Genomic DNA, 27,126 nt, shown 5'->3' on the forward strand with positions numbered 1-27,126 from the left:
GCGCGCCTAGCGCTGTATCCGAAGATCGCCGGCTAACGACCGTTGCCAGGTGGAAGGGCCTTGAAGATTGCGCGTGGGAAACCATCCCATGCGCGGGCGATCTACAGCATTTACGCGTTAGCGCGTAACAGAAGATCATTGGCTAACGATTCTAGACGACCGCGAGATTGCGCGCAGGAAACCATCCCGCGCGCGGGCGATCATCAACGCTTACGCGTTAGCGCGTATCAGAAGATCGTCGGCTAACGATCCTCGAAGATCGCGAGATCGCACGCGGGAAATAATCCCGCACGCGGGCGGTCTTCAGCGAGTATGCGCGAGTGAAGATCTAGGCCCCTGTGTAACAGGAGATCATCGGAAATGGTTGAAGGATCGGCTAACTCGTAGATCAGGAACTGGGATGTGTCCCTAAAAGTCAGGGCATCCCCTGAAGAGGACCAGGAGGTCCACTTCATTGCCGACGATCAACTTAGGGACTGCTAAATACTCCGAGGAGTGGTCTCTGTGAGGTACCTTTCCCGCGAACGGGAGAGGTGTCCTTTGTAGAAGAGACTTAGAGACACCATAGGCTGAAACGCTGGTGAGCGCCAGTGCGCTATCTCAGGAACCCCAACGATGTGCGCAAATGCGCAGGGAACGTTGGTAGCAGCCTAACTGAATACTGGAACAGGGTGTCTCTGAAGGCAGACTCAGGAACAGCAGGAACAGCAGTCGAGAGCTGGCGCGTAAGGGAACGTTGGCGCGCAGGTGATACCTGGCACTTAAGGTACTTACTCAAGGTGTGAGAAAGTTTCTCCTGCCCCGAAGAGAGGAGCCCGTTAGATAACGGGGGCGTGGGCGCCCAAGGCGCATCTGCAGTCAGGAACGGATACAGCAGGCAACAGGTACACTGAGGGACGAGACACTAAGGGTCTAACGTAGCAAGAGTAGCGAGGCCCCGAGGGAATTAGTTGCAAGACCCCGAAGGGTCAACACAACGAGAAACCGAAGTTTCTCCGTCACTAATCACCGAAGTGTAGAAGTGACTAAAGTTACGAGAGCCCGAGGGAACTGCGTTAACTAAAGCTCCGAGACCCCCGAAGGTTCAGGGGAAAAAAAAAAAGAAACCGAAGTTTCCCTGTCACTAAACACCGAAGTGCTAGTGACTGAACAGCAAGCTGTTGACAACAGGAACAATCCTCCGAAGAGGAGTCTCTATGAGTGGCCTCTCTCGCGAACGAGAGAGGTGAGCACTTCGTAGAAGAGACTGGTGATGGAGCCCCCGAAAGGCCGTGAGATCAGCAGACGTCAACAGGAACAATCCTCCGAAGAGGAATCTCTGTGAGTGTCCTCTCACGCGAACGGGAGGGGACACTTCGTAGAAGAGACAAAAGGAGCAATCCTCCGAGGAGGAGCCCTTAGTGTGGCCTCCCTCGCAAACGATAGGGGGCCAGACTGATCCAGTAGCTGCTCAGCCCCTTGAGCGTAGCTACAGAAGCGACCTCTCAGCCCCAAGAGCATAGTCGCTAGTACCATGGTCTAGCCTTGCAACCGCTCAGCCCCTTGAGAAAGTCACAAGGGCGGCCGCTCAGCCCCAAGAGCATAACCGCCTAAGGACCAGGGAAAAGTAAAAAGGGAAGTTACCTAACTACCCTGGAGGCGAACCTCCTTATCGTTCTAGGATGCAATGAAGAGCTGGCAGTAGTCACGGGGGAACTTCTAAGAGAAGGGAACGCCCCTGATGAATGCCTTGAGAGACGGCGGCGAAGCAGAGTCCCCAGGAAAAACAGGACAGCTCTGCTTCGAAGGCACACACAACAGGCACGAAGAAACAGCATCGTAAACTGGAAAATAAAACAGAATGATTATTTAATAGAAATTCCCCCGGGTGAAACTCCGGAGAGAAACACCAAGGGAAAGAACATAAGAACGAAAGAAGGTATGCGCCCCCCCTCCCCCACCCGGCCTGCCCAGGTGAGGGGGGGAACGAAAGTTAACAAAACAGAATTATAACATTATAATTATGCAACTGACTTTGAATGTTCCAAGGATCACCGACCCCCGAAGGGACGTGAGCCCTGAGCTGAAAAGTTAAAACACAATTACATTCATAAAAATAATTGAGACAAATAAAACGAAATAGCAACTCGGTCCTGAGAGGCTATCGTAGGCGTAGTACGGAGTAAGAAGTGAACGACCTCAAGAGAAGGGCCGGTCTCCACGAAGGCAACCATGGTGGCCTAGGAGTGAAAGGCCATAATCAAGAAAAGATCGTAGTGGCCTGCAAAGCCGGCGATCACTCTCGTAAACGTACACAACACACACCGCACGACACTGAAAGCATAGGAAACTTACTATTTTCTATACACAAAAATACACATAAACATCAATAATGTTTAATTATATTAAGTATAAGAAAAGGTAAGTTAAAAGACAAAACAATAATGGCCGTCAAGTGAGGATAGGAGCGGAGACTTCCGATCGCTATCCGAGCCAAAAGTAAAGTGGAGTATTCTCCGGCGTGTGTGAGGGGGAGGGGTAGCTAGCTACCCCTCCCTACCCCCCGCTAACTAGCGGCGGGGTAGGAAACCCTCGTTAAAACTTTTATGGCTCGTCGTTCAGCTACGCCGAAGTAATTACCCCATGTAAATAGCTTGGTTTGTATTTCAGTTACGGAACAAACACATATTAAACAATCTCACCAACCATTCAAGTACAGTCACACCCCCTTCCTTCAACGTATGTATCAGCTCTCACACCATCCATACCAGATGGTTTTCCTACTCTCGTTTCATCTAGTGCTCTCCTCACTTCCTCTCTTGTAATCTCTCTCATTCTCATCTCCCATCACCGGCACCTCAACACCTGCAACAGCAATTATATCTGCCTCCCTATTATCCTCAACATTCAGTAAACTTTCAAAATACACCGCCCACCTTTTCCTTGCCTCCTCTCCTTGTAACAACCTTCCATTTCCATCTTCCACTGTCACTTCAATTCTTGAACCAGCCTTCCTTACTCTTTTCATTTCTTTCCAAAACAACTTCTTATTCTCTTCATATGAATGACCCAATCCCTGACCCCACCTCAGGTCAGCTGCCCTCTTTGCCTCACTTACCTTGCGCTTTGCTTCCACATTTTTCTCTGTATATCTTTCATACTTCTCTACTCTATTACTCTGCAGTCATTCTTCAAAAGCCCTCTTTTCCTCTTCCACTTTTACCTTCACTCCACCATTCACTGTCCTTCCTCATGCTGCCTCCAACAACCTTCTTGCCACACACATCACTTGCAATCCCAACAAAATTTTATTTTACTAACTTCCACTCCTCTTCTAAATTACCAGTTTCTCTTACTTTCACTTCGTCATATGCCATTTTCAACCTTTCTTGATATTTACTTTTTACCCCCGGTTTTATTAGCTCTTCAACCCTCACTATCTCCGTTTTACATCCACCTACTCTATTCCCCCATTCTTTGCTACAACTAATTTTCCTTCCACCAAAAAATGATCAGACATACTGTTAGCCATACACCTAAACGCGTGCATGTCTTTCAATCTTCCAAACATTCTTTTAGTTATCAACAGATAATCCATGAACGCCCTATCTACCACCCTTCCATTTCCCACTCTTACCCATGTATACTTGTTTTTATCTTTCTTTTTGAAAATGTTAGAACATATCACCATCTCTTGCTCAACACACATATCTACCAGTCTTTCACCACTCTCATTTTCACCTGGTACGCCATACTTCCCAATGACACCTTCTACCTCTCCAGCACCCACTCTAGCATTGAAGTCACCCATGACAACCACATAATTCTTTCTACCCAGTTCTTCTACACACCTAGTTAATTCATTCCAGAACTCATTCCGCTCTTCTTCTTTTTATTATTATTATTATTAATTGCTAAGCTACAACCCTAGTTGGAAAAGCACAATGCTATAAGCCCAGGGGCTCCAACAGGGAAAATAGCCCAGTGAGGAAAGGAAACAAGGAAAAATAAAATTTTCAAGAAGAGTGACAACATTGAAATAAATATCTGCTTTAAAAACTATAAACATTTTAACAAAACAAGAGGAAGAGAAATAAGATAGAATAGTGTGCCCGAGTGTACCCTCAAGCAAGAGAACTCGAACCAAAGGCAGTGGAAGACCATGGTACAGAGGCTATGGCACTACCCAAGACTAGAGAACAATGGTTTGATTTTGGAGTGTCCTTCTCCTAGATGAGCTGCTGACCATAGCTAAAGAGTCCCTTCTACCCTTACCAAGAGGAAAGTAACTACGGAACAATTACAGTGCAGTAACCCCTTGGGTGAAGAAGAATTGTTTGGTAATCTTAGTGTTGTCAGGTGTATGAGTAAATAAGAGAATATGTAAAGAATATGCCAGACTATTCGGAGTGTGTATGTAGGCAAAAGGGAAAATGAACCGTAACTAGAGAGAAGGATCCAATGTAGTACTGTCTGGCCAGTCAAAAGACCCCATAACTCTCTAGCAGTAGTATCTCAATGGGTGGCTGGTGCCCTGGCCAACCTACTACCTTTCTCGCAACCTGACCCATAAGCACTGACAAAAGCCCAACATTCCCTACCGAACCTAACCATTACCCACATTAACCTAGATGATATCTCCTTCCATTCCACTACTTTTCCTGTCATCCATTCACTCAGCAATAAAGCCACACCTTCTCTTGCTCTTCCCCTTTCAATCCCAGACACTCTACCAGACATTTCACCACACATCACTTCATCTTTCCCTTTTATCTTTGTCTCATACAAAGCCAATATATCCATCCTTCTATTCCTAAACATACTTCCAATCCCACATCTTTTACTCTCTATCGTACTACATCCACGCACATTCAAACACCCCAAAACTAGAGTGCGGGGAGCAGTCACTCTCCCCTCAGCTCCACCTCTTTGAAGTCTAACAGGATTATAATACAGGAGAGGGGGTTCCCAGCCCCCTCCTCCCGTCCCTTTTAGTCGCCTCTTACGACACGCAGGGATACGTTGGCGCTATTCTAATTGTTATTATTATTATTATTGTTATTATTTTCATTATAATTTTTATAAGCTACGAAAGAGTATAACACATGGTTGTATATCACACAAGTTTACACTCAGGAAATTTCACTAAAAAATCCTCTCCCTAATATTACATCCTCCCCCTCCTGTCTTCAGCTAACCAACAAAGTCTTTGGGATTCTAGCCTTTATTTCTAAATATGTAAGAGATATTTTGATCTTTTTATACTATGAGTGGCGACATTCCCTGCCTTAGGAATTACTCAACCCCCCTTGACACCCCCTATTGGGAGACATGTCATCCTACCACCAACCGAAATACTTGCAATTCTAGTTCTTATTCATAATTATATAAAGTCTATTTCAGTGTATTCACATATAACCTCATCACCAACCAAAAATACTTGCAATTCCAGTCCTTATTCATGATTATGTAAGGTCTATTTTATTGTTTTTTTATGTTGTCCCAGTGTTCAAATAACAGAGAAAGTCTCCCCGCCTTCGACTATAAGTCCCACCCACGAGACGAAAACTTACTAGGACGTAATATAAATTGTTAACTAGACGAGATTTACCTTTTTTTTTTTTCATTTTATTCGTTTTTGTCAACTACCATTTCTACAAAATATCATCATCTTCATGTTTTATATATGTAGCTTGGCTAGTAATAATAATAATAATATTAGTATTGTTCATTGTTTTCATGAGTCAAGTCAGCCTATTGTGATTATCTAAATTTTTTGCCACTCTTTGCTGTATTCATCATGCTCTTACATGTGTAGCTTATTACCAAGCTCGTAAAATACCCAAAACAGGAATGATCCAGTTCATAGTGACAGTCACAGTCAAGGTGGAATGACAAACAAACAAACCTTATGTCTGATGAACTAATTGTTCCGTAACTGAAATACAAACCATACTATCTAATATGGGTAATTACTTTTGGCGTAGCTGAAATGACAAGCCATTAGAATCTTAACGAGGGTTTACTACCCCACCGCTAGTTAGCGGGGGGTAGGGAGGGTAGCTTGCTACCCCCCCCCACCTCACACACACCTGTGATTGAGCTCACTTTGCTCTCGGCTCGGGTGGCAGTCGGACTTGTCCGCTTTCACCCTCGCCTTTTTTGGACAGCCATTACTAATCTTTCTTTTGCTTTGCCTTTGACAGTGTATGTGAAGTTGGCCTCTGCTATGCGTAAGTGTCCTGGTTTACCTGACCACCCTTGTGGCACGTTTATGTCGGCGGTCGAAACGGACCCCCACACCTTGTGTCCTTATTGTAGGGGCCATCGGTGTGATAAAGATAAGGTTTGTGGTGAGTGTAGGGAGTGGTCTACCTCCCAGTGGGAGAGGTTTTCTCGGCTAGCTACCCCTCCCCTAACCCCTCGCTAACTAGCGAGGGGGTAGTTAACCCTCGTTAAAAATCTAATGGCTTGTCATTTCAGCTACGCCGAAAGTAATAACCAATGTAAATAGCGTGGTTTGTATTTCGGTTACGGAACAAATATATAGTACACTGTCAATCTTAGTTTGTACTGTTTACATATTGTACAGTACAGAATTACATGTGTGGGGAGACAAGTCCTACGAACGAAAAAACAAACAATTAAAGTACAGGTAAGCTTTACTGTAGTGATTGATTGATTGATTTGAAGTTCTCTGGCATCCTGACATCTTACTGTTGTGATAGCAGTATATTACAGTAATATACACTACAGTATCCTCAAGTGTTATACTGTATTACTAAATAGGAACAAATATATTGTGATAGAAACCAAGTAAAAACAATATTAAGCAGTACTTGGTGGGTTAATTATCCGACCATAGGCCATGGCAGTGAGTTGTTTGGTTAGGAGTTATCCCAACCTAGGGCAACACGCTTTTGCGATTTTTCGCATAATCCTTGCAAAAATCGAAGGCTGACTGTAACTCCAAGGAGTACCTGTCAACAACTGCTCACGTTAGCCCGCCAAAGCAGAATGAACATTGGGGCGAGCAGGTGCTGAGATCAAGACAATCAGGCATGCAATAGATTCTTTCGGTGCAAGACCTAGAAAGTCTCAAGGGGAAAGATGGAAATCAATCCCTAGGGAGGCTGCACATTACCGCTGGATACCCAAACACGAGCGATCAAGAAGTCTTTCCTTGTAAGGAGAACCCGTGAGCCCGAGGAAGGCCACAGCGGAAAGCGACTCCCCTATGATGGCGGCTGGCACTTATTTGCTAGGGGAGGCAATGGAGGCCCCCAAAGCACAGGATTGTCCAAAAGTCAGATGGGCGCCACTCGTACTTCACCGACTCCCTGGGGAAGCTAAATGAGCAGTCAGAATGGTGAGGTCGAACCGACGAAATCTGAAGGCGAGGTATCTTCCCTTTCCAGGATGAACCCGAAGGAGAAGAATCCCTCTTAGCCTGCTGCTTGTCATTTACCAAACCTTTCACTGGCAGGGCGACCACTCCCTACACTCGTCACAAGGAGACTCCTGCGGGCAAGAGTGATCCCTACACGCAGGACAGAAACCGTGAGGATCGGTCTCCATAGCCAACATGAAAGTGTCACAATGGCACCCTTCAATACCAGGACAAACCCATATGATTTTCAATCCACAAGGGCAGACACCTGAAAAAGAAAAATGAATGGAAGTTTTTAGCTTTTGGGTCAGTTGCTCTTAAATCATATCTTTTTTTTTTTTTTTAACAGGAGAGTAGGACAATGTCTGTATTTTATGGAGCCGATATCAAACGTGACGGTCTATTACTAGTGCGGGCGTGAGCGATGTGATTGGTCTAACCCCGCTCCCCCCTCTGATATATAGCAGAGGGTATTTACAACTCGCAAAAAGCTTAACGGGTAGTTTCAGCTATCGCTGAAATATATCTCCACTATAAAGAGCCCTTTGCATCAATAGGAGTAAGAGATGATGATGACGATGATGTAAAGAGCGTAAGGGTTTGTGTACAGTATAGTGTTGGAACAAACATTATTCGGCCTTAACACTAATACAGTTTGCAAAGTACCAATACAATGTAGATTTACTTACTACTGGTAACCAATTTAAACTACTTGATATTTCTAAAGATGAATGAAACAAATATACTATGCACTTTCTAGAAAATTAGAACACGGCATGGAGTGCCTGGATTCACATATCATGTAAAGAAATGACAAAAATTTCATTTACAATAACCAGTTAAAATTATAACCATATTTCAACCTTGAATATAATCATACCTGACTGTGCTGTGCCTCTTTCTCTCCGCCATCTGCAGGAAGCTGTTCTTTGTTGCCAGCCTGATCCCCTTTGTCTTCACTCTCCCCGATCTCCATCTGGCTTTCTTCACCTTGAAGCTGGGGGGGTGCCTCCATATGGGAGGTCACTTCATGGCTTAGAGAAGGTTCTTTAGCAAAGTTGCGTACTTCTTCATTTTCAGAACCTCCTACAAGTTTATTTAATTGATCGTTGGCCCATGAATGAAGAGCAGTCCATACAGTGTTTAACTGGCCTTGACTCAGTTCAGCTAAGACTTCTCCTAAATCAACTATACTGCGTTTATTATTCTGGAAAAGAAACATCATGGTTTTAAAAATACAGCTGTCAGTCTTAAAAATAATCAAGAGTAGAATACAGAGCTGTACATATTTACATAACTGTACGTCTCTCATGATGAAAACTTTTATACAATGCATGTGATTGAAGTATAAAGATTATTTCATTTGTTCTTTAACGCCAATTACAATTATTTGGAGTATAAGGGATACTATAACAAGAACAAAAACTAGTTCCTTTACACTAGTAAGACCATAAATATTTAAAGAAACATGAATATAAAAATGTCAGATTCGTAAATAATTTCTATTTTTCCCTAACTAATACAAACCTGGAGTTATTAATTATGGATGGATATTCTTTCTGCAAAGCTGGAAGGTAGCCAATTAGACTTTTGGTGCTAGGTAGCAACCCTACGCAGACACTAGGTAGGGGATGTATAGGGGTACTAGCCGCTTATACTGTATATAAACTCAGGGAACGGTGATCTAGTCACTTTTTCTATTGCAGGCAGGACTTATTGGGGGACAGGTGATGGTGGGACAATTTATATAAACAACTCCAGGTTTGCACAGTATTAGTTGGGAAAAAATACAAATTATCTACAAATTTGTCATATGTTCAAACTAACAAACCTTACGTTACTGTATCTAATATGGATGACTTACCCCTAGGTTGGTGGATAAGTTCAACTACTGTACTGGCATAGTCATTGACCCAGGTTTGCCTGGTACGGCATAAGACTGCATCGAGAGAAACTTTGTCACCTCGCTTATCAATACAAAAGTGAGAATGATATCAGCCTGAGCAATACTGGATGTGAGATACTGTACAGCAGATGAACGTCTAGGTAAGAATGTTCTAAATAGGAACCTTACACAAAAAAAAGGCGTTTCACAATGCCTACCTCGCGAGAAGGATTGGGGACGTGTACAAGTATATCAATATAAATTATACTAGGTTACACAAGGGAAATGGTTATTACCTACAGAAGTTGAAGACAGCTTGCAGAGGAACCCATGGCGCTGTACCCCAAAAGAGGTAAGGTGAAGAAAGGAAAAAAGCCATACATACTTTCATTCATCCCAGACTTAACACAGGTAATCAATGCCTTCAACTACTGCTACTCATCCAACAAGAAGCCTGAGGTACTTTGAACCACTTGTTGTGCAGCCACCACAAGACCGCTAGAAAACATATAGAGTCTCCTGTGGGTCACGTCTTGTAGATAGTGTGCTGTGAAGGTAGTTTGATGCGTCCATACAGCCATTTTAAAATCTTGTAACAGAGAAATTGCGTTTGAATGCCAGGGACGTACTGATTCCCAAGAGCCATCTGGTCTAAGTAAAAGAGGAACTGTGCATCTACACCAAAGAATGCAGATTTAAGGGTAGTCCACCACTTATGTTCCTGAGTTGTAGCAGAAAGGGTTTCTTTTATGTATAAATTATGGATGTTGGCATGTGGTTGTTTGAGTAGTTCGTGTCATTAAGGAAGTTTCCTTGGAAGCTCCATCAGGAGCTGCAGAAGGCCCTGGAACCACTCTACGTGACGGCATAGCGGAGCTATTAGGGTCATCGATAAGTTCTTTCTTATCCTGACTTGAGTGAGGACTTTTCTCATCAGACAGAATGGAGGAAATGCGTACACATCTAAGTTGTCCCAGCATTGTTGGAATACATCTTCCCAGAGAGCCTGAGGGTCTGGGTCTGGGGAACAGTAGACCGGAAGCCTAAAATTCAGTGATGTTGCGAACAGATCCACAGTCGGGGAACCCTATAAAGTCAGGACTTTATTGGCTAATAGATGACTCTAAGAACACTCGGAGCCCATTATCTCAGTCGCTCGGCTCAGGCTGTCTGCAAGCACATTCCTCTTGCCGGGAATGAAGCGGGCAGATGGGGACACCAAGTTGTCTTCTGTCCACCTGAGTATCTCTACTGTTAGATGGAACAGGAGCTGCGAGAAGGTACTGCCTTGCTTTCTTAAGTAGGCTACTATCGTGGTGTTGTCGCTCATCAGCACCATGGAGTGCCCCGCCATGAACTGGGGGAACTGTTGGAGAGCAAGCAGGGCTGCCCTCTTCTCTAAAAGATTTATATGCTGGTACTTTTATGATTCAGACCACAGGCCGGAAATGGTGTGGTGCAGCATGTGGGGACCCCACCCTTCTTTTGATGCATCTGAAAAGAGCCTCAATTCCAGGGGAGGGACGAGAAGATATCCCCTTCCAGATGTTCTCGTCTGCCAATTACCACCTGAGGTCCATCTGTACCTCTGACCCAGGGAATCGGTGGCCTGATTCCATTGGGACTTCGAGTCACCACTGGCAGGATCTCATCCTGAGATGACCATAAGGTACTAGATGGGCTAGAGATGATAGGTCGCCTAAGAGACTTAACCAGCTCTGGGCAGGCAGTTCTTCTAGTCTGAGGAAGGGCTGTGCCACCTTCCTCAGCCTCTGAATTCTTTCGTCGGATGGAAATGCTCTGTGCCATTCGGTGTTTATTACCGTGCCCATGTATACCAGTCTTTGAGAGGGTAGTAAAGACTTCTCAAGGTTTACCATGATCTCCAGATCTTGGCAAAGCCTTAGAAATTTAACTCGGTGTTGAAGAAGGGTCTGCTAGAATCAGCCAGTCATCCAGATATCTTAGGAAACGTATGCCAATTCTGTGAGTACAAAGACACTAGGGCAAACACTGTCCTAAAGACCTGAGGTACCATAGAAAGACAGACACAACACCTTGAATTGGTATTGTTTCTGGTTTAACATGATTCTTAGATACTTCCTGGAAGATGGATGGACTGGGATCTGGAAGTATGCATCCTTGAGATACAGAGTACAAATGAAGTCCTGTGGTCTGATTGAATGTCTGACCGTGTCGACTGCCTTCATCTTGAACGAAGTTTGACTGACAAACTTGTTTAAAGCCGAGAGGTTGGTGACTGGTCTCCAGCCTCCAGACACCTTTTTTACATGAGAGTCAGCTAAAGAAGCCTGGAGACCTGTCGAGGACATTTTGGAGAGCACCTTTCTCCAACATGGTCTGGACTTCAACCCGGAGGGCCAGCTCCTTTGCACATCCCTTCCCATAGGAGCTAATTAGGACTGGATTGCGATTCAGTGGAGGGAGAGATCGAATGAATGGGACACGATACCCTAAACGAATCACATAGAGTGTCCAGGGTTTGGCCCCGAGCTGCAACCACCTTAGCCAGTGGCTTTGCAGGCATCTCCCCCACAGAGGGACATGTGGGAGGATTGCCCCTCCTAACGGGTTCAGACCCTGTCAGATCCCCTATTTCCCCTACCTCCCCGGGAAAACTTCGAACTTTTACAGTTGCATCGAAAGGACTTATAAGACACATTAGGGCCCTGCTGTCGTGGGCCCTAGCCCTATTTGTCCGTGGTCTGGAAGCAGGCTATTTCTTCTGTGGCGGAGGTTGGTCAGCCAAAAGGAGGAGGGAGTCCTGGTTGGACTTCCTCCACCTGCTCGAGGTCTTCCGGCTCAAAAAGGAAACTCCCCTTAAAAGAGGAGTTTCTCACCCTAGAGACCTCAGCCTGTGGGAGTTGTCGATGGAACTTCTCTATGATCGAATCCCTTATTTTTAGAATGGTATTGGCCCGTAGGTTAATAACCTGGTGAAAGAGGAACTCAATCGTCCAGGTGCTGAACAAGAGAAAGGTTTCAATCGACCTCCTTGTGGACTCACGAGACCAGTCCTGAGATCTGATCAAGTGACCCACAGATCCCAACCAGAGTTTAAGTCATGAAGTAGCATGCATGGCATACTTCACAACCTTCTCCTGGTTGATAATCTCTGTGGCCGAGTATGTGACCGAGTCCCGATAGTCTTTCAAAGGGAATGCCCCTCATAAGATCCACTACAGAGTGATCTATAGGCAAGGCTGGAAGAGGCTCATTTAAGATCTCATAATATCTCCTCTGCAGCACAAATGGTGGCAGAAGGGCAAAAAGGAGTTTAGAGGAGGAGCTTGTTTGGAGGGAGGCAGAAGAGCCCGTGGCTTGCGACACTGCCTTCTTTCTGGCACCCTTTAACCCCTTTGACCAGGGCAAAGCTACACTGGCCCTCAGAAGTCTCAGTGCCATAGACCTGTCTAGGAGTGTGTCTTTTCTATCCTAAAGGGCTGTTGATGAATTTGGCAGCCCATTGATAGTTCTGATGCCGGTTAGCACCTGCCAGAAGGCGTGTTCAGACTACCTCTGCTCCGCCTCTGTGAGCTTAGGGCTAGCGGCTGTTGGCAAAAAGTTGTCTTCGAGGCCGAACTGCTCTTCCACCTTCAAGCTCACATCCATAGGAGCCTGGGGTGGGTCAAGGTCGTCAAGATAGGCCGTTGATGAGGCAACTCTAGCCGACGTGTTAGGCGAGACTTCCCTCCACCTTGCCTCCTGAAGGTGCGAAGTTCTTGCTGAGGACTTCGAGATCGTAAAGAGGTCCTTCGGCTCCTCTCCGGAAGGAGGGATAAGGTCACGTTGCGGGGGAGGGCGAGACTCCAACGGAACTACCTCAATCGGACTAAGGCGGAAGGAATCCGTCATTGAGATTGCCCTGTCCTCCCTCGAGGGAGATGGCCTAATCATCTTCCTTTCCCCCTTCGGTTTAACTGGTGGAACCCAAAAATGAAATGGACTCCTAGAAACCTAAGTGGTACTTTCCTCCGGACATCTAATAATGATAAGGGGTTTTTGTATCAAGGAAAAATATAATTTCAAATTCTAATTTTGCTTTAATATAGTGTACTTCAATTTATTGCAGGCTTTTTGTCCATTTCATCATGGTGTAATTACCCTTTTCGTTGTTTTTACAGAATAACGACACCCTGCACTCAGCAGAGATCAGGTTTTAGAACTTGGCTTTTATAGAACAGAACTTAAATTTAGAAGAAATAAGAATCCTGTTAACTCCCAGAGCCCACAGTCGAAACACTTGGTTGAATATGCTGATGTAAATACAGTGGAACCTCTACACACGAACGTATCTACTGTACATCCGAATTTTCCAACATCCGAAGTAAAATTCGAGCAAATTTTTGACTCTACACCCGAATTTTATTTCGACACACGAAGTAAACATTACGCCATTGAGCGTCGAGTGCTCAGTTCTCTATTCTTGTGTGTATCGTGTGGTTGTCCTCTGTTTGGTTTGTTATTAACAGTGCTTATTTTCTTCCTTTTCTCACATTTCCTTTTTTATTTTACCTATAATCATGGTGCCTAAGAAGCTAAGTTTCAGTATAGGAAGAAGGCAATTCTTTCATTAGAATTGAAGCAAGAAATTATAGAAAAACATGAGAGCAGAGTGCATGTGAGTGATACTGTATGGCTAAACAATATGGCCGGAATAGGCCTATGATCTCGAGGATCATCAAGCTGAAGGCAGCCATTAAAGCAAATAACCATCGAAGGTGATCACCATTATTACAAGACATCTTAGCAATACCCTGGAAGAGTTAGAACGCCTTTTGTTGATAGGGATAAAGGACAAAGAGATTGTTGGAAACGATCATTTGTGAGAAGGGCCAGCGTGATGAACAGAAAGAAAGAAAAAAGTGAAGCAAAGGAAACCATGATAGCATTAACAAGCTCTTTTAAATAAGACTTCTCTTTTTCTGTTTCTCTCTAAACATAGCATTAACATGTTCTTTAAATAAAATATCTCTCTCTCTCTCTCTCTCTCTCTCTCTCTCTCTCTCTCTCTCTTCTTCGCTGTTATAGTGCTAGATACGTCTTATTATTTTTTTTTCCGAGAGAGAGAGAGAGAGAGAGAGAGAGAGAGAGAGAGAGAGTTAAACAAAAATGTGTTTAGAGTACACATGATTTTTAACAGCATCAACGAGTTGAAAAACAATTAAATGTAACTAAGAAAGTAATAACAGCTAATCTGAATTTTTTTATTAACTAAAACCAATATTGATACAAACACACTCGTGTGCGTATGCACAAACACACACACAGGTGCAAAAATTGCTACGCAGTAATAGAGACGGTCGGGGAGGAGGTAGAGATGGTGACTGTGATAACATACCGTAACTCGTCACTGAAAGTGATGAAAATAAAAAATAAAAAAACAATGTAAAAAATATGAAATATAAAAATAAAAAAAAAATAAATAAGCTAAGTTAGATTAAAATTTCCGTAGTGTAAGTTACGGTATGTTATCGCAGTCACCATCTCTACCTCCTCGCCGATCGTGTCTCCTCGTGCGTGTGTGTGTGTTTGCGCATACGCACACGAGTGTGTTTGTATCAATATTTGTTTTAGTTAATAAAGGAATTCAGATTCGCTGATATTGTTTTTTTAGTTACATTTAACTGTCTTTCAACTCGTTAACGCTGTTAAAAATCATATGTACATTTTTGTTTAAACTCTCTCTCTCTCTCTCTCTCTCTCTCTCTCTCTCTCTCAGAAAAAATTAATAGACGTCTCTAACACTAACAGTGAAGAAGAACAAAAGAGAGAGAGAGAGAGAGAGAGAGAGAGAGAGAGAGAGAGAGATTTAAAGAACATGTTAACACCATGTCTACCTTCTTGCCGATCGTCCGTCTCCTGGCGTAGCAAATCCTACACCTGCGTTGGCCTGTCTCTAAGGTAAAGTAGCAATAAAACACATTTTTTATTTATTATTTCTTTATAATTATCTTTTTACATGCTTCTTTCATATTATGCAGTTATGTTATTGTTATGTGTAATTATGTGTAGCCATTTATTAAGGATTTATTATGGGTTTTTATAGGCTGAGGAACGAATCAAATGAATTACCATGTATTCTTATGGGAAAATTCGTTTCTACATCCGAAGTTGGTTGTGGAACGAATTAAATTCGTATGTAGAGGTACCACTGTAGATGACTCATTCATCTTCTAGGCTGCAAATGTGGGTGGCATATTGGCTGTGCACAACACTTAATTCTTGTTAAACATGACTCGCGTGTCCATCGTAAGACATCGTAGTTTGCTTTACCATGAATGACTGAAGACTGCCTGGAAAAGGCTATATACTTTTAACAGGAACTATTTTGAACATATCTGCTCCGGTGTGGCTACTATAGGAGTGCATAGTCTTATCCCTGACCGACATTTCCCCGTCATAGTGTAAATGCCTCTTATCATATAGTGACAGTTATCCTAGGATTAGGGTCACATATTTGTCCCCAGAAATAAGGAACCTTGTGGTGGTAAACAAAAGAAGTTTCAGCCAGAGACAAACTGAAAGTGATGTCAATGTCCAAACTTGCTGTCTATGTATGTAGATTAGGTTGAATAATGTTAGGGGGTTCCCCTTAGCTTGAGGCTTCCTTATGTCTACCTTTACCGAAGTAGCTGTCGTGATGTTGAGACTTACAGAATAGGTTTTATATCTGGAACCCGATGGGGAGGTAATTTGAAGAAGGATATTTGTATCTTTCTTATCTTGTTTTCTTAAATGAGTAGCTTATAGTATAACCGGATCCTGGTGACTTTATACCATATAATATGACATCTTTGGTTATTGTCAGTGTTTAATGGTAAGCAGTTTATTGTAAAACATTAAGATTTTATCATTTTCATGGCTATTATACCTAGTTAGGGGAAATCATGTTTTTATCTGACCGTGATATTTTTTCAGTGTTTCTTTATAACTATCTTTATTTGATTTCATCTTGAAATACACATTTTTGATTTTCATAAACCATTGTAAACATTTCTTTCCCCTGCATAACCTGACCAATCCTCAGCCACCCATTTTTATTCAGTGTTATTTGCTTCCCTTCTAAAATCATACCTGAGATTCAAGCTATTTATCATATATATATATATATATATATATATATGCTGGTTTTCCATGGAATTAAACCATCGATCATACTACCTGCTTTTTAGGCTATCACAAGTAAAGAAAAACAGATCTTACCTAAAGAAGATTGAGCTATTCATTATTTCTGCTGATTTTCCCAGAATTAATTAAACAGTAATACTACAGTACCTGTTTACTCAGCAAGCTCAAGGCTTCTAACTGGGTCGCCTTGCCCAGTATAAAAAAACCAGGGGGGGTGCCCTATGCCCGGTTCTCTTGACTGTTTACCTTTTGCCCAGATTTCTGGGTATTCCACTGTTTTATCTTTTTTGTGTAGTGAACGTTGGAGTGTGGTCTGCATTCGAACACTAGGTAATCTAAGTGCTACATCTGGCCACAGTCCGCAATCCACTACATCGAGAAAGTCGCACCAGGGTGCAACCTTCGGAACTCCTAAGATCTGCAGGAGGAAATGCGCTGGGAAGGAGAGCAGCCAACAGAGAGATCCTCAGCGTACTGCCCAAGGATTGAGAACGGGGAATGGCCCCCATCACAGCCTCCCGCACTGCGTTGAATAGTGCACTTAGCCATGGGGCCTCTCTACCTCCCGATGACTGAGAGGAGGATCATTTGGGCAGCCAGGAGCCCTGGGTCAAGGAACCTGAAAAGATTTCTTAGACTCCTTACTTGCAGGCAGGATTGGCACCGGTCTAGCCTCCGGAGGGGGGGGGGGGCGTTGATGCGTTCAAGCAGCGAAGTGCTTTCGCACTTCGTTGTATCTTTCGCTATAAACTCGAGCTAGTGGGTACTGGTCCCTTGGGGGGGGGATCGGGACAGTCAGTCTCGTTGACCGATGCAAGAGCAATTGACGATGTGGAGAGCGGCGAGGTGGCAAGGGCCGCTTGGAGACAAAGTCGTCTCGTCTCGAGAGAAGGTCTCCCCAAACAGGAATACAATTTCTCTAGGCCAAAAAAGTTGATGGAATTTCGCCTGAAGACGAGTGGTGAGCAGTTGGTGAGACCAGCTTGTTTGGCGCATAACGACCAGTTGGGTTGTGACGAGCCAGGTCACACGACACTGCTCCATCAAGCGAGAGGTCACAAGAACCTCAAGGTTCAACATGACAAGGACCCGAAGGTCCGACGTCACGAAAGGCCGAAGGCTCGGCAAGACAAGAACCCGGAGATTCAAAACCACGAGAGCCCGAAGGATCAGCGCGACAAGCCCGAAGGCTCAGCGAGACGGATGCCAGAAGGCTCGCGGTCACAAGAAGCAAGAGGTTCCGCGCAACGAGAACCCCAAGGTTCTGGATTGTGAATATCATAACAAAGCTCAAAAGAGACCAAAAGCTCAGTGTAACTGGGCACACAAGAGCCCGAAGGGTCAGCGTAACGAGTGTCACGAGAGCCCAAAGGCTCAGCATAACAAGGACCTGAAGGCTCAGGGTCACGAGAGCCCTGAGGCTCAGTGTAAATGGACCTCTAAGGCTCAGGGTCACTAAACCCAGAAGGCTCAGCGTAGTCGTCACGAGAACCCAAAGGAACCACGAGACAAGAACACGAATGTTCAAACAGGTGTCTCCATGCCACAGGGGGAGGAGCACGCCAAGGGTGATGAGGGGTCAGAAACTCCTCCACCCGACGGACCCCCGAAAAGAAACGTCTAGCAGATTTCTCCGGAGAGGGAGTCTACTCTGGCACAGAAAGCTGCTCACAGGCCTGGTCTCACAAATGAGAAAAAGGTTCTCCGGAAGGAGAACTGCACCTAAGACCATGCTTTCCCCCAGACCTAGGGGGAGAAGCGTAGATGTAATCCACATGCTGGTCACGAATAACCCTCTCTCAAGGATGAGAGATGTTCTCCCGAAGGATTAACATGCCTAAGACTTTGCTCTCCCACCGCCACAGGGGGGAGAAGCATAGTCTTCAGCGTCAGCCACAGGAGACCAAAAGTCTGACAGACGGAGAGCAGCACCTGCACCCAAGGAGGAAGGATCCACGTGTGAGGAAGTTGAAGTGCACTTCCACTCAACCCCTACCTGAAGGAATTTGATCAGAACTTCCTTCGAAGGGGGACCATCAATGCCCACTGATGGCCAAAAAACTAGGAAATCAGACAGAGCAGCTGCACCCTGGGGGAATAAAAACAGGACCGATTTCCTAGGAGAAACGGTACCATCCTTTGGCTCACAAGGCTGACCTGGAGTTAACAGGGCTGCACTTTTACTCGGCCATTCCCCAGAGAGGACCGGCAGAGGAGAAGATTTGGGAAGAGATCAGTGAGTCAAAGAAGTCCAAGATTTCTTTGACTTCAAGGAAAACCACGAAGGTGAAGAATCTCACTTGACATCTTTTTTTTTCCAACGCCCAAACCTCTCTCATTGGGAGGCAGACTACTCTTGACACTCTTTACAGGTAGTGGTCGACTTACAACAGAGATAGGGATGTATGTCGACCTCAAAAAGTGAAATTTCCGTAGGTTTATTATGATGCGTCATGAGTCGGCAATCATTTCGATCATATTTTATCAATATTTTCTTACTGTTTATCATCATTTCATTTTCTTGTTTCATAGGATATCATATACAGTACTCTATTAATGCTACACTACAATAATACCCATTTTTGTATTCTATTTTTCAATTTCAGAAGCATTTTACTAATCAAGAATTATTTAATATTTTGTTTACCTTTCGTTATGATCAATTGATCTGAAGGTCCCACTACCGTATCGAAAGATGGCGTACAGACGAATGGCGTATTCTTTTATATTTCTTAACTTATTCAACATATCTTCATGATGAATATTACATCAGCACCAATATGATAAAGGAAATCCCAGTTTTCATACAATTCGTTTTAGCCATTATTATTAGTTATGCGAAATCGTTCTCGCTCTTTCTCTGTGCATGCGTGTGTGTGTATGGACATATGGTCACACATATATGTAATAACAATACATTTATAAACCCATGACCCAAGGGATCATTGGAGAGTTGGTGTAACGACAGCCATAACAGGATGTGAAAATAGACTAAGCTAAATCATTGCATAGGTAACATTTATTTATGTCTTGTAAACATGTCACAAGCCTCCCGTGAGAAACAGTTGACCTATTGATCTCTACACCGGAAACACCTGACTTCCGATTATAAGGCTATGTGATCATATTTGTAATAAACGCTGAGATAACTAATGCTACGTTATCAACGCAAGCCTATTGTAAGGCAGTTCTATTCATCTTTTCATACGGAATGGTCTTCCGACCAAACCATCCATACTCCAGTGATGGAGCTAACAATAAATTTGTTTAAAGTTAACTTATCCTTTGACTTATTTCAAGAAGTAACCTACAAGTCTAAATAATTCTATATCACATTGAAGAGATATGAGACAGAACCACGAATATGTGCGTATAACATTCTCACACCAACATATACGGGTAGTTCATTTTTAAAGATTCGTACAGTATTTAATTTTTAGTTCATTATTAAGCCTTCACATTTCATTAAATATTATTGTCTAATTGTGGTTAATAAAGCATATTTCATCAAGACTATTGTTTAATTGTGGTTTATTAAAGCATGTTTAAATTCTATTTTTCAATTTCTTGAGCATTTTAATAATCAACAATTACTTTTGGTTTACTTTCAGTTGATATCAGCTGATCTCAAGGTCACACTGCCGTATTCCGATTATGTGCATATACAGTACGAATAACACAGAGTTGTTTATATAATTTTCTTAACGTTCGCAATCTCTTTATAATGAATATTACATCAGCACCAATATGCTATACGGTATCACAGTATCCATACAGTTCGTTTATAGACCTTATCATTAGTTATCATAGGCACCCCCCCCTCCCCTCTCTCTCTCTCTCTCTCTCTCTCTCTCTCTCTCTCTCTCTCTCTCTCTCTCTCTGGATATTATTAGAAATTCTTTGCATCATTACTCGACGTTTCGATTATGGGAATATTGGTAACGCATCAAAAGGAAATCATTTGATTTGCCACTTGCCTTCAGCCAGAAATATGATGTCATCAGACTTTTTTCTTAAATTTACAGTAAGTTGTACTATTCTTATAACTACTTATACGGATCACTAAAATACTTGATATCGTTACTAGATGTTTCGATGATGGGAATACTGTACAGTAATAAGATTACTCGGTAACACGCCGAAAGAAAATCATTCAATTTGCCAGCGTGCTTCCGTCAGAAATATAGTCATATTATATGTGACAATCTCTACAAAGAATGACTTGCAAAATATGTAAATCCCTTTTTCTTTTTTCTTGCAAGAAATGAAAGAAAATATTAACTTACCAAGCAAACGTATTTCATTTTCATAATGTAAATGGATATATATTATTTTTAAGAAAACATATGTTGTATAAGTGTACTTTTAGATAAATATGTTATTTTCATTAGTAAAATAAATTTTTGAATATACTTACCCGATAATCATGTAGCTGTCAACTCCGTTGCCCGACAGAATTCTACGGGAGGGATACGCCAGCTATCACTATACTAGAAGGGGGTGTACTCACCAGCGCCACCTGTGGCCAGGTACTGCAGTACTTCTTGTTGACACCACCTCACTTTTTCCTCGGTCCACTGGTTCTCTATGGGGAGGAAGGGCGGGTCAATTAAATCATGATTATCGGGTAAGTATATTCAAAAATTTATTTTACTAATGAAAATAACATTTTTCAATATTAAACTTACCCGATAATCATGTAGCTGATTCACACCCAGGGGGGTGGGTGAAAACCAGTGTACATGACTAAAGGATAGCTAAGTATCCCGTATTTCATATAATCAGTTATTTCAGAATAACAATGAAATAATAAGTACCTGGTAAGGAAGTCGACTTGAACCGTTACTCTGCCTTTATTAAGTTCGTCTTCCTTACTGAGCGCAGCGTTCCTCTTAGGAGGCTGAATCAACTCTAAGGTGCTAAAGTATATAGGGCTGCAACCCCTACTAAAGGACCTCTACACAACCTCTAACCCGGGCGCTTCTCAAGAATGAATTGACCACCCGCCAAATCAAAAGGATGCGGAAGGCTTCTTAGCCTACCGTAACAACCATAAAAACAACAATAAAAGCATTCAAGAGAAAGGTTAAAAAAGGTTATGGGATTAAGGGAATGTAGTGGCTGAGCCCTCACCTACTACTGCACTCGCTGCTACGAATGGTCCCAGGGTGTAGCAGTTCTCGTAAAGAGACTGGACATCTTTAAGATAAAATGATGCAAACACTGACTTGCTCCTCCAATAAGTTGCATCCATTATGCTCTGCAGAGAACGGTTCTTATTAAAGGCCATCGAAGTGGCTACGGCTCTCACTTCGTGGGTCCTTACCTTCAGCAAAGCAAGGTCTTCCTCCTTCATATGAGAATGGGCTTCTCTAATCAGAAGCCTTATATAATACGAAAGTCCGTTTTTGGACATGGGCATCGAAGGTTTCTTGATTGCACACCATAAGGCTTCTGACTGTCCTCGTATAGGTTTTGACCTATTAAGATAATATTTTAGAGCTCTGACAGGGCAAAGAACTCTTTCTAGCTCGTTACCTACCATGTTGGAAAGGCTAGGAATTTCAAACGATCTAGGCCAAGGACGTGAAGGAAGTTCATTCTTAGCTAAAAATCCGAGCTGTAAAGAACATGTTGCAGATTCGGATGTGAACCCAATGTTCTTGCTGAAGGCATGAACCTCACTGACTCTTTTAGCTGTTGCAAGGCAGACGAGGAAAAGAGTCTTGAGGGTAAGGTCCTTGAAGGAAGCTGACTGGAGAGGTTCGAACCTAGGTGACATAAGGAACCTTAAGACTACGTCTAGATTCCAGCCTGGAGTGGGTAAACGACGTTCTTTAGTAGTCTCAAAAGACTTAAGGATGTCTTGAAGGTCCTTGTTGGAAGAAAGGTCCAAACCTCTGTGGCGGAGAACTGAAGCCAACATACTCCTGTACCCTTTAATCGTAGGAGCCGAAAGGGATCTCTCATTCCTTAGATGTAATAGGAAGTCAGCTATTTGGGTTACAGAGGTATTGGTGGATGAAACTGCATTGGCTCTACACCAGCTCCGGAAGACTTCCCACTTGGATTGGTAGACTCTACGAGTGGATACCCTCCTTGCTCTGGCAATCGCACTGGCTGCCTCTTTCGAAAAGCCTCTAGCTCTAGCGAATCTTTCGACAGTCTGAAGGCAGTCAGCCGAAGAGCGTGGAGGTTTGGGTGCAACTTGTCTACGTGAGGTTGACGTAGAAGGTCCACTCTTAGAGGAAGAGTCCTGGGGATGTCGACCAGCCATTGTAGTACCTCTGTGAACCATTCTCTTGCAGGCCAAAGGGGAGCAACCAGCGTCAGCCGTGTCCCTTCGTGCGAGATGAACTTTTGAATGACTCTGTTGATGATCTTGAACGGTGGGAATGCGTAAAGGTCGAGATGGGACCAATTCAGCAGAAAAGCATCCACATGAACTGCTGCTGGGTCTGGAACTGGGGAACAGTACAAAGGAAGTCTCTTGGTCATGGAGGTGGCAAACAGATCTATTGTAGGCTGACCCCACAAGGTCCAAATTCTGTTGCACACGCTCTTGTGAAGGGTCCATTCCGTGGGGATGACCTGATCTTTTCTGCTTAGGCGATCTGCTGAGACGTTCATGTTGCCCTGAATGAACCTCGTTAGTAGGGCGAGGTTTAGACTTCCTGACCAAATGAGGAGGTCCCTTGCGATCTCGTACAGGTTCCTCGAATGGGTCCCTCCCTGCTTGGAGATGTAAGCTAAGGCTGTGGTGTTGTCGGAGTTCACCTCCACCACCTTGCCTAGCAGGAGAGACTTGAAGTTCAATAGGGCCAAATGAACTGCCAGGAGCTCCTTGCAGTTGATGTGGAGCGTTACCTGTTCCTTGTTCCACGTTCCCGAGCATTCCTGTCCGTTCAAGGTCGCGCCCCAGCCCGAGTCTGATGCATCCGAGAAGAGATGAAGATTGGGGGTCTGAATCGCTAACGATAGGCCCTCTTTGAGAAGGAGGTTGGTCTTCCACCACAAGAGAGTGGTCTTCATCTCTTTGGTGACCGGGATAGAGACTGCTTCGAGCGTCAAATCCTTGTCCCAATGAGCTGCTAGATGGAATTGAAGAGGGCGGAGGTGGAGTCTCCCTAACTCGACGAACAGTGCTAACGATGACAGGGTCCCTGTGAGACTCATCCACTGTCTCACCGAGCAACTGCTCCTCTTCAGCATGCTCAGGATGCAATCTAGGGCTTGGCTTATCCTTGGGGCCGATGGAAAAGCCCGAAAATCCTGACTCCGAATCTCCATTCCCAGGTAAACAATGGATTGGGAGGGAATGAGCTGGGACTTTTCGTAGTTGACTAACAGACCCAGTTCCTTGATCAAGTCCAAAGTCCAGTTGAGACTCTCCAGACAGCGACGACTCGTGGAGGCTCTCAACAGCCAGTCGTCTAAGTAAAGGGAGGCTCTGATGTCGGATAAGTGGAGGAATTTTGCAATATTCCTCATCAGAAGCGTAAACACCATAGGAGCTGTGCTTAGGCCAAAACACAGGGCTTGGAATTGGTACACAACCTTTCCAAAAACGAATCTCAGGAAAGGTTGGGAGTCTGGATGAATAGGAACGTGAAAGTATGCGTCTTTCAGATCCAACGAGACCATCCAGTCCTCCTGCCTGACCGCTGCTAGGACCGACTTCGTCGTCTCCATAGTGAACGTCTGCTTGGTGACATAAGCATTGAGCGCGCTGACGTCCAGCACCGGTCTCCAACCTCCTGTCTTCTTGGCCACCAGAAAGAGACGGTTGTAGAAGCCCGGGGATTGATGGTCCCGGACTATAACCACTGCCTTCTTCTGTAACAGGAGCGACACCTCCTGGTGCAACGCTAGCCTCTTGTCCTTTTCCTTGTAGTTGGGAGAGAGGTTGATGGGAGAAGTGGTCAGAGGGGGTTTGCGGCAGAATGGTATCCTGTAACCCTCCCTCAGCCACCTGACAGACTGGGCGTCTGCACCTCTCTTTTCCCAAGCTTGCCAGAAGATCTTGAGTCTGGCTCCTACTGCTGTCTGGAGAGGAGGAGAGTCAAGTGTTTGCCTTGAGAAGTCTTGGAACCTTTCCTAGACTTGCTCCTGGAAGAGTCTGGACGGGAGCTTCCTCGGCTGGGGGCTCTACCACGAAAGGGCGGAATAAACCTCGTAGCAGGCGTATCAGCAACTGGGGTGCGGTAAGTCCTGGGGACTGAGGGAGCAACCTTAGTCTTACGAGCTGAAGAGGCCACAAGATCATGAGTGTCTTTCTGAATCATTGCCGCAGACAAGTCCTTGATAAGTTCTTCGGGAAACAAGAACTTAGAAAGCGGAGCGAAAAGGAGTTGAGACCTTTGACAAGGTGTGATGCTGGAAGAAAGGAAGGTACAAAGTTGCTCCCTTTTCTTAAGAACTCCTGACACAAAAATTGAAGCAAGCTCGCCAGATCCATCCCTAATAGCTTTATCCATGCAGGACATTAAAAGCATGGCCGAGTCTTTGTCCGCAGGGGAGGTCTTCTTGCTAAGGGCCCTCAGGCACCAGTCTAGAAAATTGAACATCTCAAAGGCCCGAAATACACCCTTTAGTAAGTGGTCTAGATCGGAGAAGGTCCAGCAAACCTTAGAGCGCCTCATTGCTGTTCTACGAGGAGAGTCGACCAAACTCGAGAAGTCAGCCTGGGCAGAGGCAGGTACTCCCAAGCCTGGTTCCTCTCCTGTGGCATACCATACGCCCGCTTTAGAAGTGAGCTTAGTCGGTGGGAACATAAAGGAAGTCTTTCCTAGTTGCTGCTTAGACTGCAACCACTCCCCTAAAATTCTTAGAGCTCTCTTAGAGGACCTTGCAAAGACGAGCTTAGTATAAGTTGACTTGGCTGGCTGCATGCCCAGCGAAAACTCAGATGGCGGAGAGCGGGGGGTAGCAGAGACAAAATGGTCTGGGTATACCTCTCTGAAAAGAGCCAGGACCTTACGAAAGTCTATCGGAGGAGGAGAAGACTTGGATTCTTCCACGTCTGATGAGGGATCCAGGTGTGCAGCCTCATCATCAGAAACCTCATCACCAGAGTGTAGCGAAGTGAGAGGTAAGGTATGCTGAACAGCAGAATCTGCACGAGCGGGAGCAAAAATGCTTGTGGTTTCATCCTCAAGTCTCTGTTGCTGAGGCAAAACCTGAGGTTCAGGCTGCAAAGGCTGGTCAAAAGGAGTAGCAGAAGGTAGGCGCATGGGTTGAGGAGGCTGACTCCTGGCATGAGTGTCTTGACTCAAGAGTTGCGCTTGCTGTAAGGTTAGCGGATGCGCAGTAGCAGGTTCCTGAGGAACGAGTTGAGGTTCCTGAGGTGTGAGCTGCGAGAGTTGAGGTAGTGGCTGCGCAGAACGCAGTTCTTGTCTCGCGAGTTGAGGTTCCTGAGGCGCAAGGCTAAGGTGTTGAGGCTCTCGCCTTGAGGAGGGTTGAGGTCGCTGCAGCGAGAGCTGAGGTGTCTGCCTCATGGATGGGAGAGGTTGTTGTACCTCAAGAGAGTGTTGCCTCACTGGTGGAACCGCAAGTGGAAGCGGAGGAAGTAAGGTATAAGCTTCCTGTTCCCATTGCTGAGGTTGCCTTAAGGAAGGCGGAGGTAGCTGCACACCGCTGGAAACTGGAAACTCAGTACGTGGTAAGGTATCCTGAGGAGCCTCAACATCGTACGCCTGGCAGACAGGACTGCGGTTAGGCGGAGCGATCGCAGGAGGAGGTGTAACCTTCTCAGCCTGACACTCACGCATTAAGACCGCAAGTTGTGACTGCATGGACTGCAGTAGAGTCAACTTGGGGTCGGCAGACACTAAGGTCTGCTGAGGCAAAGCCTTAACAGAAGAGATCTGTTGCGGCAGCACCTTACTCCTCTTAGGAGGTGTGCAGTCAACTGATGACTGCGGCGAGTCAGAGCTGATCCAATGACTGCAGCCAGGTTGTAGAGCTCTTGAGGTCTGGACTTTGCGTTTAAGAGGTCTTGAGACCTGAGTCCAACGTTTTCTCCCTGATAATTCTTCAGCAGACGAGTAAAAGACGGGCTCAATCGTCTGCGGGTGGGAGTGACGGTCTTTGTAAGACACGCCCGCAACCACCGAGGATACTTCTGTGCGCCGATCAAGGCCTGCCGAACCCTTTTGCCCTTCGACATTGCTTCTCCCCTGGGCTTGGGAGTTTGCAAGAGGTCCCGGACTGGGAGGACGACTGGCACGCACAGAAGTACCCTCACGCACCACACTGACACTGACACTAGCACTTGGCACTGCACTGACACTCGTGGCACTATTACCTCCCACTGCACTTTTGACCTTAAGTTCCTTGACTTCGGCCATAAGAGACTTATGATCACTAACCACCGATTCCACTTTGTCACCTAAAGCCTGAATGACACGCAAAACAACAGACATATCAGGTTGAGGGCAAATAGTAGGTTCGGGGGTAGCCACTACAGGGGGAGGAAAAGGTAGGGGATCATGAGGTGAGGAAAAAAGTGAAGAGCGAGAAGAACTCCTCCTAACTCTCTCTCTCTCTAACTTGGTTGAATATTTAAGAAATCGGACAAATTCAAGTTCCGAAAGTCCGGCGCATTCCTCACATCGATCTTCCAACTGACAGGGTCTTTCCCTACAGTCAGAACAAGCGGTGTGAGGATCTACCGAGGCCTTCGGAATACGCCTATTACAAGACCTACATCGTCTATGGG

General features: G+C 44.7%; 1 protein-coding gene across 4 annotated transcripts in view; it reads right to left on the bottom strand.

The window, feature by feature from the left end:
• LOC137622170 (condensin-2 complex subunit G2-like) overlaps positions 1-27,126 on the bottom strand; it is a 413,141-nt gene that overhangs the window by 357,507 nt on the left and 28,508 nt on the right. For all 4 annotated transcript variants that reach the window (XM_068352607.1, XM_068352608.1, XM_068352605.1 and 1 more), the window contains exon 3: positions 8,250-8,576. In XM_068352607.1, coding sequence (XP_068208708.1) covers positions 8,250-8,576 — 327 coding nt within the window. The remainder of the gene's footprint in view (positions 1-8,249; positions 8,577-27,126) is intronic.

Source organism: Palaemon carinicauda, chromosome 29, assembly GCF_036898095.1.
Source record: "Palaemon carinicauda isolate YSFRI2023 chromosome 29, ASM3689809v2, whole genome shotgun sequence".
NCBI lineage: Eukaryota > Metazoa > Arthropoda > Malacostraca > Decapoda > Palaemonidae > Palaemon > Palaemon carinicauda.